The sequence below is a fragment of the Sorex fumeus genome, unplaced genomic scaffold, assembly GCF_029834395.1.
Source record: "Sorex fumeus unplaced genomic scaffold, SorFum_2.1 ptg000061l, whole genome shotgun sequence".
NCBI classification, from domain to species: Eukaryota; Metazoa; Chordata; class Mammalia; order Eulipotyphla; family Soricidae; genus Sorex; species Sorex fumeus.
The window spans coordinates 34,701,958-34,716,863 of NW_026606118.1; the positions used below are offsets into that span (position 1 = coordinate 34,701,958).

Below are 14,906 nucleotides of genomic sequence, written 5' to 3' on the forward strand. Positions count from 1 at the left end.
TTTTCACTTCTTAGCAATACTGTCTCTGAAACTTTTGAGAGGTTTCGTAAGTTAGAAGTTGACTTGTCTAATTATTTCATAAAAGTAGTCTTTTAGTTCTGAGGATTAGTCCAATTAAAGAATTATAAATTCTTGATGTACAGCAAAAAATACTTCTATGGAAAGCAAACTTTAAAAAGGTTCAAAATGAAATAAATCAAGTTGCAAGTAATATATATATATATATATATATATATATATATATATATATTCTATTATTTTCCTGCCACATTTTTCCTTTATGGGATTCTGAACTGAGTTCCTAAAATGGTCTTCTAAGGGTCAGGAGTCCAGTTATTTTTTTCTTCCAGAAGTCAGTCTTCACTGATCAGTACTGTCCAGACAGAACTGTGGCGTTTTTATCAGATTAGAACCCTACATATAATACTGGTAGACGATGGGTTCTCTTAATGATACAGTAACAGATAATGAGGCAGTTTAGAACAAGTTGTTTCTTCCTAAGAAAGACTGTCACACTTTTCAAACTATAGGTCTCTGGCAATTTTGCTTAAGTTTTCTAAAGCCACAAGTCCTTCTAAATTTGGGGGGGAGGGGGAATGGGAAGAATCCCATTTCTTAGCCTTCCTAGATAAAGGATGTCTTATAAGACAATGCTCTTCGATCAACTACATTTAGATTACTTTTCATTCCTCAGGTTCTCCAGAGTTGTAGTCAGAGCAGTGCAGCTGTTTTGGATCTGTCTAAGTCTGTCTGCAGCTAGATTCACAAAGAGGTGTCAAAGCCAAGTTTTGGGCAACTGATGTTTATGTTAAGCTAATGTGACACAGGTCAAGACTTCGTAAGAAAATGTTATTCACCACCAGGATTGCAGCTAGAACATTTGTATTTTGGGTTCAACCACCTGAGACTGTTGGTCATTTCAAGAGGCTGCTTTGTGACCGGGCTAGTATAACAGGACTTTGTGCAAGGGTTTTCTCTTTGTAGAGGTTAATCTTAATTTCAAAATTATATTGTATTTGACATTTCAGTCAAGTCTTGGTAAAATAACCACTTTTAAAATTAATACGAAGAGAAATTACTTCTTCCTGGATTTTTGCAAATCATTGCCATGATATTTTTTTTAATTTAAATTTATCAAGAGGAGAGAAAGAAAATGTCTCAGTTCTACTTATGGTAAGAAGTAAACTACCAAGTTGCTGGAGGTCAAAATTATATTCATTCTTAACAGTTCATGCAATCTCATGCAGAAAATCTTGATCTCTGGCAATTTATTAGGAATTTGGGGGTGAGTGCTCAGGGCTTATTCCTGGCAGAGATTTGGGAACCATATGTAATGGTGAGAATCAAACATAAGTCAGCACATGCAAGGCCAGCCCCAATCTCCTGAAATTTTTAAGTATTGAATTTTTTCATAAGCTCTGCAATTTTATTTTTGGTTCCATGAAAAACATATTCTCTGAAATATCAGTCAAAGTCTTTTTCCCACATAGACTTCCCTGCATACAAAGTACTAGAACAATTTTTCTACAAATGGCAAAATGCTGTAAAATGCTCACAATTAAAAGACTGTATTATAATTAACAAAGATGTTTGCTCAATTTTGTGACATGTAATTCTCTAAAATACTCAAAACGGATCAGAACTTATCAGTCACAGAAATTATTTCTGTGGAATGCTCACACTTAGCTCCAGATCAAAGATTACTTTGCCTTGAGGACTTGTGTATTACCAAGAGGCAGGGCATTCTATTCACTCTATTTGTCTCGCCACCTGTTTTCGGTGGTCTCAGGCCGCTTCCTCCACCCTGAACAGGCTGATGGTGATGGGTGGACAAAGGAGAGAACAAGGGCCAGACTGATTGGTCTCAAGTGTCTTTTATTCCAATCTCATCTCCATTCTCCTCTGATTCTCCTCCTGCTTCTTCCTCCCCCATGCTACTTCATTCTCTTTCTGGATCTCCCTTCATTCTCCTTCTGCGCGACCCCCCTGCCCCCCAGCACACTCTTACAGCCTAATTAAATCCTGAGGGTTACTCATCCCTGCACTCAGGAATGCATGAGGGATTGGGGCTTACACATAGGCGTGGTCACAATCAATACGGGTAAAGTCCTTCCCCCAGGGGAAGCTTCTTCTAGGACAAATTCTCATCCAGCAAGACAACTCTCCCAAGACTGAAATTCCAATTGTGGGTGTGTTTCTCCTTTCCTTATTCCAACAAGCATACATTTATAATATTAGTCATTTTGTATGGACACAGTAAGAGATACATTAAGCTTATAGAATTGCTCTCCTGGGGTCATCTTGATCACAGACTACAGTCCTCAGGCCAGATTCGTCTTTCCTATCCCAGGCAGGGTCCAAATCTCGTCGTTAATTTTGGATCATGACAGCATTTGTCCATGACCATGCTCTTAACTTATAGCTAAGTATTTTGGCACTTTGGCTTGGACCATTTCGATGCCAGGGTAGCTCACACCTTGCCCTAGGTCCATTCGTTCCCTAGTCGGGACCCTGCTTTGGGGTGCTAGGAACTAAGGGCAACTGAGGCTTAAGTCAAGAAAGCAGATGCCCAGGAGGTATTATTCAGAGTCAATTAACTCCCAAGTTACAAAAGCATAATATTAACTGTCTTCCTGTGTCTGCACAAAAAGGACATAGCTTTAAAGTAAACAATGCAAAAGGACATAAGAGGAGAAAAGCAATATTTCATTCACAAATATAAAATCATAGACTTCTGAGGAATCTGACCTTACAAGTTATGAGAGTCTAATTAGGGGAAAAGGTGATAGACTGGTTGGGGAAGAGAGCACAGAGTAGAGTTTACAGATAAACACAGAGGAATGGAGGTGCTTCAGGAGCACTGTGATGAGTATTACCCGATAAACCTAAACTCTTTGTGGCAGAGGAGAAAGCACAAACAAATGTTACCCTACAAGGACAAATTTCACTTTGATAATAGATGGAACCTTCATTTTTCAGGTTCCACTGCATACATGTTCAGACACCAGACAAGGAAACACCTAGTCCCTGCATTTCCATTTCCCATTAGAGCATCAAGCCACCTAGAAATATTTAAACTTAGAAAAGATTAAGAATCTTCGGCCTTAAAATTGAGCAATGGAAAATAATTTGACTTTTGACTATCTCAAAGTAAAAGTCAAGATGACATAAGGAGAGTATAAGGACAAGTATTTAAAAAAAAGTGGCTGTATGGATGTTTCTGATCACTGAAGGATGTACTCAGGTGTCACGGGGCTTTTCTCTGCGCTCAGAGAAAACTATAACATGTAATGGAAGCTTGACCCTTTCTAGAAACAAATAGCCAATTCGACATTCACGTTTCCTGAATTCAAGCTCCAATTCTTTCAAATGTACAAGATCCCTTTAAACAGAAGCCTAAGTCCAGTATAGCTTCTGAATGACGAGTAAGAAAGCATTGGAAAAGTTGAGTCCAAAAGAAGGGCAGAGGGGTATGCAATAAAGTCTTATGTCCTCACAGGTTGCGGTGTTTGGAACATTGTTCACACAGGAAGAGATAAAGGGACAAAATGGTCCAGACACGTATGAATAAGGTTCTCTTAGCAGGTGAGCCAATCTCCAAATACCCCCAATACTCCAAATACTCCTGGCTCTGCTCTCAGGAGTTTCTCCTGGTGGTGCTTGTGGGACCATATGGGCATGCCGGGAATTGTACATTGATCAGCCGCGTGCGAGGGAAACACTCTACCTGCTATACTATCACTTCAGCTGGGACGAAGTCACTGATGTGGGATTGGGAAAATTCCACTGCCCCACATTGGGCATCAATTGTTGTACGCAGGGAATCCCTCCCCAAACCCAAAGATGGGTTCTTTGCTAATCCCAAATAAAGAATTAATCAAAGGGACATGTGTGCTGAAATTAAGAGGTTTTTATTGCAAAGGACTGCTCAAGATGGGCATATGGCAGGACGAAAGGGAATTCAGGGGGAAAAAACCCTTCCTGTATTCCTCTTGTGTACTTGGAGATTAGGTCTTTATTTATTTATTTATTTACTTATTTTAAAGACATCTGTCTTCCAGTCTGATTCCTCAGTCCGTTTCCTCTGTCCTGGATGTGCTTGTAGCTCTTTGGTCAAATCTTCGGAAATTAATTCCTCTTGACAGGATCAGAAGATAAGGGTTTCCTGTCTCAGGTTCCCAGTGGGACTTCTCTGTTCCTGCTCCATACATCCCAGGTTCTTTGCGAACACAGCGAATGTGGAGCCAGCTGGAGTAGTAGTGACAGGGAAGGAGAAAAAAGTGGGGTGCATCCCCTAACAAAGCAAACATTAAATTAACTATATTAAAATACTCAAAGAATTAAATGAAAGATTAATATCTACAAAACAAATAGAATAAGTAATATAAAACAGTACATCTAATATCTTGAAAAAACAAATACTCACTGATTAAAAAAGAAATCACTAATGGCATACAAAAGTTACCTAAATTTTATCACTAAGTGTTACAAAGAAAATTATGATTTAGAATCTAGTACCCTTCCAGAATGTAGAGAGTTTGCTTATTAGCACATGCTGACCTGGGATCCCGTCACCCCAAAAGGTCTCCTGGTCACCTTGAGCCCACCTGGAGTGACCCTGAGTACAAAGCCAGGAGGAAGCCCTGAGCATCACTACGTATGCCCCTTCCCACAAAAAAAGATTACTTATGGAAAACTGAGGTTTAGAGATACTAGCTGTCACTATCACTGTCCTCCCATGTTCACCGATTTTCTTGAGCAGTGTGAGACTTTTGTTGTTACTGTGTTATTAAAAATGTTATTGAGGCTATTATCTCTTTACCACATAGATTTTTTATACGAAAGACAGATTTCACACACACACACACACACACACACACACACACACACACACATACTGCTCAGTAAAAACCCATCAAGTTTTTTTGTCCTAATTTTTGAGAAGTTCCAGATTAACTATGGCACTATTAGAATGTAAGCTTTGGAGTTAATGCCATTTTCTAATAGGGTGGCTTTAAGAAAGGGCTCAATTTCATATATAAAAGGAAGGCAATAATATAAATCATCCAGCATTATAGTTATAATAGACAAACATCTATAAAATAGCACTGAACTTGGCACATATAATCAATGCATTTTATCAATAAAAAATAGTTGACTTGGCACTGTAGCACTGTCCTCCCACTGTTCATCGATTTCCTTGAGCAGGCACCAGTAACATCTCCATTGTGAGACTTTTTTTTTAACTTGTTTTGGCATATAGAATACGCCACTGGGAGCTTGCCAGGCTCTGCCATGTGGGCTGAATACTCTCAGTAGCTTGCTGGGCTCTCCGAGACGAACCTAGGAATCAAACCCAGGTTGGCTGTGTGCAAGGAAAACGCTCTACCCGCTGTGCTATCGCATGACTTGGCCTCAAAAAAAGCAAAACCAGTCTAAATCTACTTTACACAAGAAGAATTGTGTAAATTTAGCAGATTTTCCCTTCAAATTGAACCTAAGTAGAAATTCTTGGTTATCTGACAATAAGCTCTGAGGAAAGATTCTGAAAGAGATTCTGAAACCATAAAAATTTTCCTAACTAGATCTAAAATGTTTCAAAATACAAAACTCAAATGGCATATCAGTATCTTCTACTTAAGATAGTAAGATCTTTGTAAGACAAAATGATGACTTCTCTGAAGATCCCTGGTGAACATTTGTAAATAAAATTGTTTCTTGGACATTTGGAAAACACATTAGTAAGATTCAGTAGAATTTAAGATTCTTTCATGGTGCGTATTTCCACAGGTTTTCATCAATCTGATGTGGAGAAAAATTAAATTAGTTTAATTCCTTAAAATATTTAGATTCATGTATTTATATTCTTTGAGAACTTTCATATTACTTCCAATCAGGATGTCTTGAAGTTCATAATTTTATAATAGTGCCTTGTTTGTCGCCATAAATTTCACGCAGAAGATGAGGCTCCTTTGAAATACATTCACATTTCAAATGGCTAGAAATAACCTTTTTCAGTTTTTAATAATTCTTCATTTGGTACATATACTCTTCATTCAGAAACAATTGTGTATAAATCTATTTCATCACATGACGTTCCTGATATGATTACAGAAGCAGTTAGGTGTCAATCTCTGTTTCTCCTTAAAACATGTCTTCCATGGGGAAGAAAACGAAGAACAAGTTTTCCAACATTGCAAGCCACCAGCAAAGGTTTTGTCTTCTCAGAGTAAAGATTTCTGACCTGAGACAGATTTTCTAATAAAGAGCAACAAACATGAAAATACTTGGGTGAAATGTAGTGGTCCTAAAGGCCTTTACTGAAAAAAAAAATGGTATTTTGTATTCGTGAAATTAAAGCAAACTGAAATGCATTATGAATCAACATTTCAAGATTACATTATAATTGTATTTAAAGCACAAAACTTTGAAGCCATAAGTATTAAAATGTGCACTAATAAATATAAATGTTAAATATATGTTCTACAAAATTTTCAAGATACTCTTGAAAAAAATATTTAAGATGTCATTGAGAAGCAAACATGTAACTAGCCCAAAATATATGCCAGCGTATAGTGATGATAAACAAAAATTAAAGATAAACAATTTTTAAATGGCACTCACCAATCATAATTGAAGACTCACAATGGTAATAACCATCACTTTGTTTTTTCTTCTCCATAGAACAAAGATCTATGCGAAATACCATCTCATCTCCAAATTTGTGATCAATGAACTTTTTGTAGAATTCAGGATTTATTTTTTTCACTCCCTTAAGATAAAAACAAACAAAAAAATCTTATCAATAAATTATTTGACCTGGGAAGTCAGTTCATATTTTTATCACTTTCCTAAAGGTAAAGGTAAAGGCCCTCCCGTTGATCGTCGATTTGCTCGAGCGGGCCCTGTAACGTCTCCATTGGAGACTTTGTTGTTACTGTGTCTGGCATATCGAATACTCTCGGTAGCTTGCCAGGCTCTCCGAGAGGGGCGGAGGAATCGAACTCGGGTCGGCCATGTTGGCTGCGTGCAAGGCAAACGCCCTACCCGCTGTGCTATCCCTCCAGCCCTAGAAACTAAAATTATATTTGGCATAAGTACTGCCCGCTGGTATCTGATACCATAAAGATGTTGTAGAGTTGTTTTAAATCTTTATATACGTGTTGTGTATGTGTGAGTGTGTTGGGCTTAAGTGTGCATACACACTCACACACACACATGTGCACACACATACAGAGTTGAAAACACTTGTAAGTACTAAGATGGTTCAATGCCATGCATGCAACCCAGCTACCTGAGCTATTTCCCCGCCCCTGTAGAAACACACACACACACACACACACACACACACACACACACATATTGGGCCATGTCCAGAAGTCCTGGGGGACCACACATAAGGACTCCCTGCACTGGGCCTGCAGTCCTGCAGCGAAGAAGGGCATAGGGGCATGCAGTGCTGAGGATCAAGGTCAAGCCCACACACATACTAGGTATGTGCTTTACTGGTTGAACTTTCTTGCCTAGGGTGCTGCAAATTTGCTTTTAAAGTTCTCCTACCTAGAATGAATTGCATAAAAGAAAAATGAATCATTAGGATATACATGGGCTTAAGTTTGGAAACATTCGTATCTTCATTTACCTAGAGCATCAGAAATAATAAGAGCACACAAATTATCAGAAATGAAGTAATCACCTCCAACAGTAATAGAGAAATATGTAAATTTCTTAAGTGATGATAGAATTAATAGGTAAGGGCCCCATCTTAGCAGGCATCCTGCAAAGCCAACCTAAAGCCCAAACAAGAGGACCCAGCCCAACCCCACCCCAGAATAGGCCCTGATGCCTGCTGCCCTGCCTGCTATTTTCCAGAGCTTCTCCAGCCCACCCCATTAATTGAACTTTGAAGGGGCTGAATGGAGCCCTAACTTCACCCTCCACTGCCAGAATACTTATCGTAGTAGACTACAACCTCCTTCAGCTTCACACTGAAAACAACAATATCCTTATGAAAGTCTACAACCCTGGTGTACCCTCACAATCGACAGGAGATGAAGCACTAAGTACTCTCACAGGAATGAAATACAAAAATTCAGAAAGTAGCAGACACAACAGGGAAGCCCTTTGATAAAAGCCCAGCAAACCTAAAAAGTAAAGATAATAGCCCAAAAGGCTCTGCCAGCACTATACAGCTCTATAAACTCTCAGGTGAGAATTTCAGGGACATGGTGAAATAGATATTTAATGAGCTTTAAAAAAAGGGTATAGGTACAAGAAAGTAGAAGAGCAGAAATGAGAAAACTATTCTCAGACATGACAGAACTGAAAGTGTATTTAAACAAAACAAAACCCTCAAAACTTAATAGAAGGTCTGAGCAGCAGAATTACAGCAACTGAGAAAAAGATCAAGGAGCTCTAAGGTGAGATGGAAGAAACCTCTAGTAAACAATAGAAGATGGGGAAAAGTCTGAAAAATAAAAATTACACCAGAGAACAATAGGTTGAGTTCAAAAGAAACAACGTGGAACCGGAGTGATAGCACAATGGGTAGGGCATTTGCCTTGCACGCAGCTGACCCAGGTTCGATCCCTGGCATCCCATATGGTCCCCCAAGCACCGCCAGGAGTAATTCCTGAGTGCATGTGCCAAGAGTAACTACTGAGCATTGCTGGGTGTGACCCAAAAAAGCAAAAAAAAAAAAAAAAAAAAGAACGTAAGAATCATTGGTGTCCCTGAGGAACAGGGAAACAAATCTAATGAAGAACGAACAGTTAAATAAATCATAGATAAAAATTTCCAAGAGTTGAAGAACACAGATAAGCAAATACAAGGGGCCTAAGGATCCCAGTGAAAACAAACTCAACCAGAAAACTTCAAGACATACTGTACTCAGATTCTCTCTCTCTCTATCTCTCTCTCTCTCTCTCTCTCTCTTCCCCCCCCTCTACACACACACACACACACACACACACACACAGAGTACAGAGGGAATATGAAAGCAACAAGATCAAAAAGATACTTCCACAAAAAGAAAAGCCCATGAGATACAGATACACTGCAGAGCAATCACATAAAACTCTACAGGCAAGAAGAGAAAGATCGATAAAATATAATAACTCAATGAAATGGACACCTCAATAAGAATACTGTATCCAGCAAGATTATCACACAGTTTCAAAGGCATAAAACTTTATAAGATCATAAAATATAATTTTATAAGATTTTATAATATAGAGATTCATGGCTAGACAACAGCTCAGAGAATTCATCACCTTGAAACCAGTTTTTCAAGAAGCATTAGAGGAGATTCTTTAAGTTACAAGACAAACTTCCCAGTACTTGCAATAGAGTGATGATGCTTACCGTTGTTCTCTACTAGATTAAGAAAGCTATGTTTTCCTAACTTGCCCAGGGATTTTATACTCTTTCAATCATGACTTAAGCATTTTATTTGCATTAAATGTTCTATGTCTGATCGGGTGTCCTTTTTACATTCATAGAGATTTTTATTGTAATTTTTAACAATGCAGATACTTAAGCAGCATCTATAACACTATTTTCTAATAAAAAGATGATAATCCCTTTCTTAAAATACCATCTTTATAAGCCTATTTATTTTTCCTCTTAAATTTTTCTTATTTTCTTCACTCTTACTGTAGCATTGTCGTCCCGTTGTTCATTAATTTGCTTAAGCGGGCACCAGTCACAACTCCATTGTGAGACCTGTTGTTACTGTTTTTGGCATATCGAATACGCCACGGGGAGCTTGCCAGACTCTGCTGTGCGGGCGGGATACTCTCGGTAGCTTGCCGGGCTCTCCGAGAGGGATGGAGGTATCAAACCCGGGTCGGCTGCATGCCAGCCGAACTTCCTACCTGCTGTGCTATCGCTCTAGTCCATAGGTAAATTTGTAGAATTTACTTATATTTGGACATTTTAAAAAGTATTAGCTCAAACTATTCTTAATATTAATTTTTAATATCTCTACAAAGAGATATTTTTGGAAAAAAATTTATCAACTTATCACTGCACAGCGGTAGGGCATTTGCCTTGCACGCAGCCAACATGGCCGACCCGAGTTAGATTCCTCCGCCCCTCTCGGAGAGCCCGGCAAGCTACCGAGAGTATCTCGCCCGCACGGCAGAGCCTGGCAAGCTCCCCGTGACATATTCAATATGCCAAACACAGTAACTTATCACTGATTTACAATTTTGTGGAATTTCAGAAGATCGGTTCCATTCATCAATATGTGTAGATATCACCACTTCCACAATTAAAAAAATATAGATCTCTTCAATATGTGAGATAAAAAAAAAGGAAACACAGTAAGAGAAAAACAAACGGTCAGTTTGAGCAGTCAGAAATAAGCCCTTACACCACCATGTGTGGCCCAAACCATTTTCCCCAAAAAATTAAAGATTAAGTTGAAGAACGGTGCTCAAAAAAACATGCTTTCTATTCACCTTTAACAATGAAAGAAAAAATATTTTTCATAGTGTCTACTCCCCAGAGGCACAGCTTTATAAAATTCTGTTAATTCAGTTAGTCATTATAATAACCTATAATAATGGTACCATTCTAATCCCCAAATAATGACATTAAATCACAATGAAACCAGGTCACTCATTAAAGGATCCAAAGTTCTTACGAGAAGTACATCTTGGATTTGTGCTCAGGATAAGTAGAGGAGAACACAGGTAAGTTAAAAAGCACAAAATTATTATATTTAAGAATTTCATTGGTTAAAACATTAAAATTCTAAGATTATTAATAGTCTTAAAAATACGGTCAAACAAGGACTAGAGATATTAAAGGGGATAAGGCTCTTGCCTTCCATGCATTGAATGGGGTTTGATCCCTGTCACTGTACACAGCTCTCCAAACAAGTGTGATCTCTGAAAACTGAGTCAGGAGTAAGACCTGTGCACAGCCAGGTGTGGCCACAAAACAAAACAAATTTTAAAAAGATAAAAAATATAATTATATACCTTATTTCCAAACCAATGTGACTACAACTTAGGGAATCTCTAGTGTTCTAAACTACCTACCTTAAATATGAATAGTATTAAATTAAGTAATAATCATATGAATATAGTAATTTAATTTCATAGAGATGTTACAAATACTCCTTATACATAGAAAAAGTGTTCTAAATAATCTAGCCCCAAAATAGCTCAATATGCTATTTATATCCAAAATATCAAGTAAAATACTAAAAGATTATCTGCGTTTTCTAAATCACCTGTTAGTCTAGAGTGCTTCTCAATTCATTATTTTACTTTATGCTATCGATACAGCTTTCCATGAGTTTTTCTGGCTAGGACATGTTCTTAATCCTTCTATTTATAAACTAGGTTTTATAACTGTTGCTTTGTTAAATCTTGGAGCTTTAGAGAAAGAAAAAGTAGAAGAAACTCTTTACCCTTGCATTACAGTTAACAAATATAATATTGCTCCTTTCAGCAAACTCCTAGATTCGAGATGCAGGCTTTTAATCTACTGTTGACACCTATCCTAATACTTGACAGCTGCTGGCTGCTCTTTGGGGAATCAAATAGCAAGAAAAGCAGCCATAAAAGGAAGGTTATTCCTAACACTACAAGGCACTTCACAAAAACCACCAAGAAAATATGTTAAACGCTTCCTGGGCCTGTTTTTTTTTTCCATGAGGTGCTAGCATGACCCAGAATAGAGTAAGTGTGGCTTAATTCACAAGCATTTGGTTCATGTACTAACAATAATCCATTAGACTTTAAAGGTTGTTAGTTCAACATAATCAATACTGGAACACCACCTTAATTTACAATAGAGTCTGTTCCCACACATGCCCACTTTTTGCTTGACTTAGTTAAGGCACTTGTCAATTTTTCATCAAACCTTCTCAGGTATAGCATGAGAGATCACATGCTATTTGGACAAATAACTGCTTACTCATTTTGCATGTGAATTTTCTTGTTATAATAGAGTTAAGAAAGGGTCTCAAAATTGAAGCATTCAGGAATAATTCCTACTCAGTTGAATCTTAACAGATTCCCCTTGATTGGACTCCAGCTGAGCTCCGAGTTCACCACAGCCCTGCGGTCAACTCAAATGTAAACAAGTTACTCTTCCCTATAACATCTGTTTTCCTAGCATTTTGCTTTGGGGAGCAAATAACATGTTTTCTTGAATTCACCATCTTAATCGTTTATTCTATAAACTAAAAAGAAAAACACAAAATATATCCCACCTCAAAATTTCTCACCAAATATAGTCTAACAATTTAATGTTTCCCTCCATTCGTGCAAAAATGTTCCCCTCTAACCAATAATTTACAGTGCCATTCAGTATACAATGCCAGCAAGCCATTGGTATACAAATGTGCCTGAATCTCAACAATAAAACAAGAGAATGAGGCTCTGCTAAAGGTCATTCAGAAATATATTCATAGAAAAATCTTAAGCAACTTGCGCAAACTTGACCGAAAAACACTGGCCTACATACTGCAAACCTACTTGTAAGTTAATGTGTTCTAATTCTATAGCACTGAAGTCAAAAGTATAGGACCAGTCACCTAATCAAGTTAGGAGATATATATATATACACACACATATATATACACACATACATACAAAATATTAACTCTATACCTTCATATATAATCCAAATAAAATTTCATATTTAGTGTAGAGACTGCATATTGGCAAATAATTATAAATGCATCCATAGGTATAACTAATCATAGTCTTGTTATATTAAGAATAATCTAAAGAAACTGTAAACCCCCACCTCTTCCCTTTTCCTGTGCATGTGGTAATTGCTTCTTTACTCATTTTTTAATGAACTAATCAATTCCCTTTACTCTGCTCCTATTAACATTCTTAGTTCCTCTATTCTAAATATAAATAGAAACAACCCTTTCAGCGCCTAGGTATAGTTCTTGCACCACCTTTGGCTAGAAATCCCAATCAGAAGAATGTGTTCCAATAATGACACTTAGATTTAAGTGAAAAATAGAAAAAATATGCTCAATGATGAGGCCTTTTCACTTTATTTAGCTGGAAATGTTCCCTATTAGATAAAAGAGAACTTAGCAGAAGAAAACGATAATTGAATATATAAGTCGTTAAACATGACTCGGGAATCACGTAGATCCCTTAGCCAAACTTCAAACTAAATGAAACTGTAAACATATCTCCAGGTAGATAAAGAAACTCATTCTAAGTGCATCTTTTGTCTAAATAATGAATGTATTCAAAGTAGAGAGAGAGTTAAGTAAAAATCATCTGCCTCACAGGCATCAGGAGGGGTGAGAGGGGGGTATATTTGGGTTCTTGGTGGTGAAAAATAATTACTGGTGAGGGGAGGGGTGTTTGATCATTGTATGACCGAGACTTAAAAAAAGAAACTCATCCTAATATTTTCCCTTTGTTAATATGACATACTGGCATGACATATGATCACTACAAATATTATATGCAATTATTATCTTTCTTTTGCCCATATTTTAATTCTCTTGAACTACATAAGGACTGCATGGTTCTTCTGATAGATTCAAAATTAGTTATAAAGCACTGGATACTAGATCACATACTGCTTCTCAAATTGTAGAAAAAGAGATGCATATTATACCAGCTGGCAATTTTCACAGAGCCTTCTCTTAAAGATTTCAAAGTCAAGCATATTTCCAAAATTTCAAAAATAAGAAGTAATATCCGTATTTGCAAAGACCCAGGAAAACCAAAACAGCCAAAGCTGATACCACCCTCCCATTTCCACTCTACTTTGTACAGTTCAGACACCTGCCTGAAGTTGGGGTATGTGTCACAGAAAGTCACAACCTGTTACAGGAATAGGTATGACAGGATTTCCCTACTATTCAATTTATGACCAGGTAGTAAACCCCACATTTAATCCCACTAAATTAGTTTTAGATATATTTACACTGAAATCATTTGCACAAAGTATATCTTTACCATTCTCTGGCATTCACAGTAGGTTGAGGCACTGTGAAGAATAAGGTGGATTCTCAGAAGACCATGTTTACGAAAAATGGGATTAGGAAGGGATGCTGCTAAAGCACTAGAAGGAGTCACAAAGAACACTCTCCGAGCTAACAACTGGTTCGGATCCCACATAACTATAGGAGACAAAACAGAAATGACTATGAAAGAATCTGATCCAAACAAAGTTATGTAACAAATGACTATAATCATATTCAATTGTGTGGTGGGCAGCAGCCAGGGAAGTATAAATACTTTCATCCTGTGGCCAGTCTGAAGGCAATGTACAAATATAACTGACGAAGAAGGTCTTACAGAAGGGTCTCCAAAATGGTGTGAAAAACTTTGCCAACACTCAAAAATAGTGCTAGTTAAGTAGATTTTATGAAAAGAATACTTTCTCAGAAACCAAACTGGATTTCTTCTAGTTACAGATAACTAATCCCTTACACAATACAATCAAGTTCTACTAGTCTTCAATTACAGATAATGTGAAGTTTGGTCTGGGCAAAGAGGTTAATAACATTTGTTTTCTTTAGTTTACTGAAATAGCTAATAGAAAATTAACTGAGCAACTCATAATTTAAAGAACTAGTACTAGAATCAGACCAATAGTACAATAGGTAGAGCATGTGGCCAACCAGAGCTAGATCCATACCCATCCCGTGTGTGATCCCCTGAGCACCGCCAGTAGGAACTGCTGAGTGCAAAGTCAGGAGTAACCCCTGAACATTGCGAGATGTGGACCCCAAAACAAATCAAACATACAAACAAAAAGTACACAGTGTTATTCTACTTGAAAAGCACCTTTTCATGAGAGAACAAGATTCTAATTCATGGTTAAAATAAGTCACCTCGTATATTGGAATGATAATTTCCTATAGTTTTGGGTTGCAACCTCAGTTTCTCCTCAAATCTAAATAA

The 14,906-nt window shown here is 37.4% G+C and overlaps 1 protein-coding gene across 4 annotated transcripts in view; it reads right to left on the minus strand.

The window, feature by feature from the left end:
- AKAP7 (A-kinase anchoring protein 7) overlaps nucleotides 1-14,906 on the minus strand; it is a 137,290-nt gene that overhangs the window by 61,620 nt on the left and 60,764 nt on the right. For 2 of the 4 annotated variants that reach the window (XM_056126215.1, XM_056126217.1), the window contains exons 7-8: nucleotides 6,625-6,772; nucleotides 3,914-4,294 (exon numbers count right to left, since the gene is read on the minus strand). In XM_056126215.1, the coding sequence (XP_055982190.1) occupies nucleotides 4,071-4,294; nucleotides 6,625-6,772 (372 nt within the window). In that variant the 3' untranslated portion in view covers nucleotides 3,914-4,070. Of the gene's footprint in view, nucleotides 1-3,913; nucleotides 4,295-6,624; nucleotides 6,773-14,906 lie in introns of those variants that run through there. The other 2 variants (XM_056126216.1, XM_056126220.1) reach the window with 1 other exon arrangement.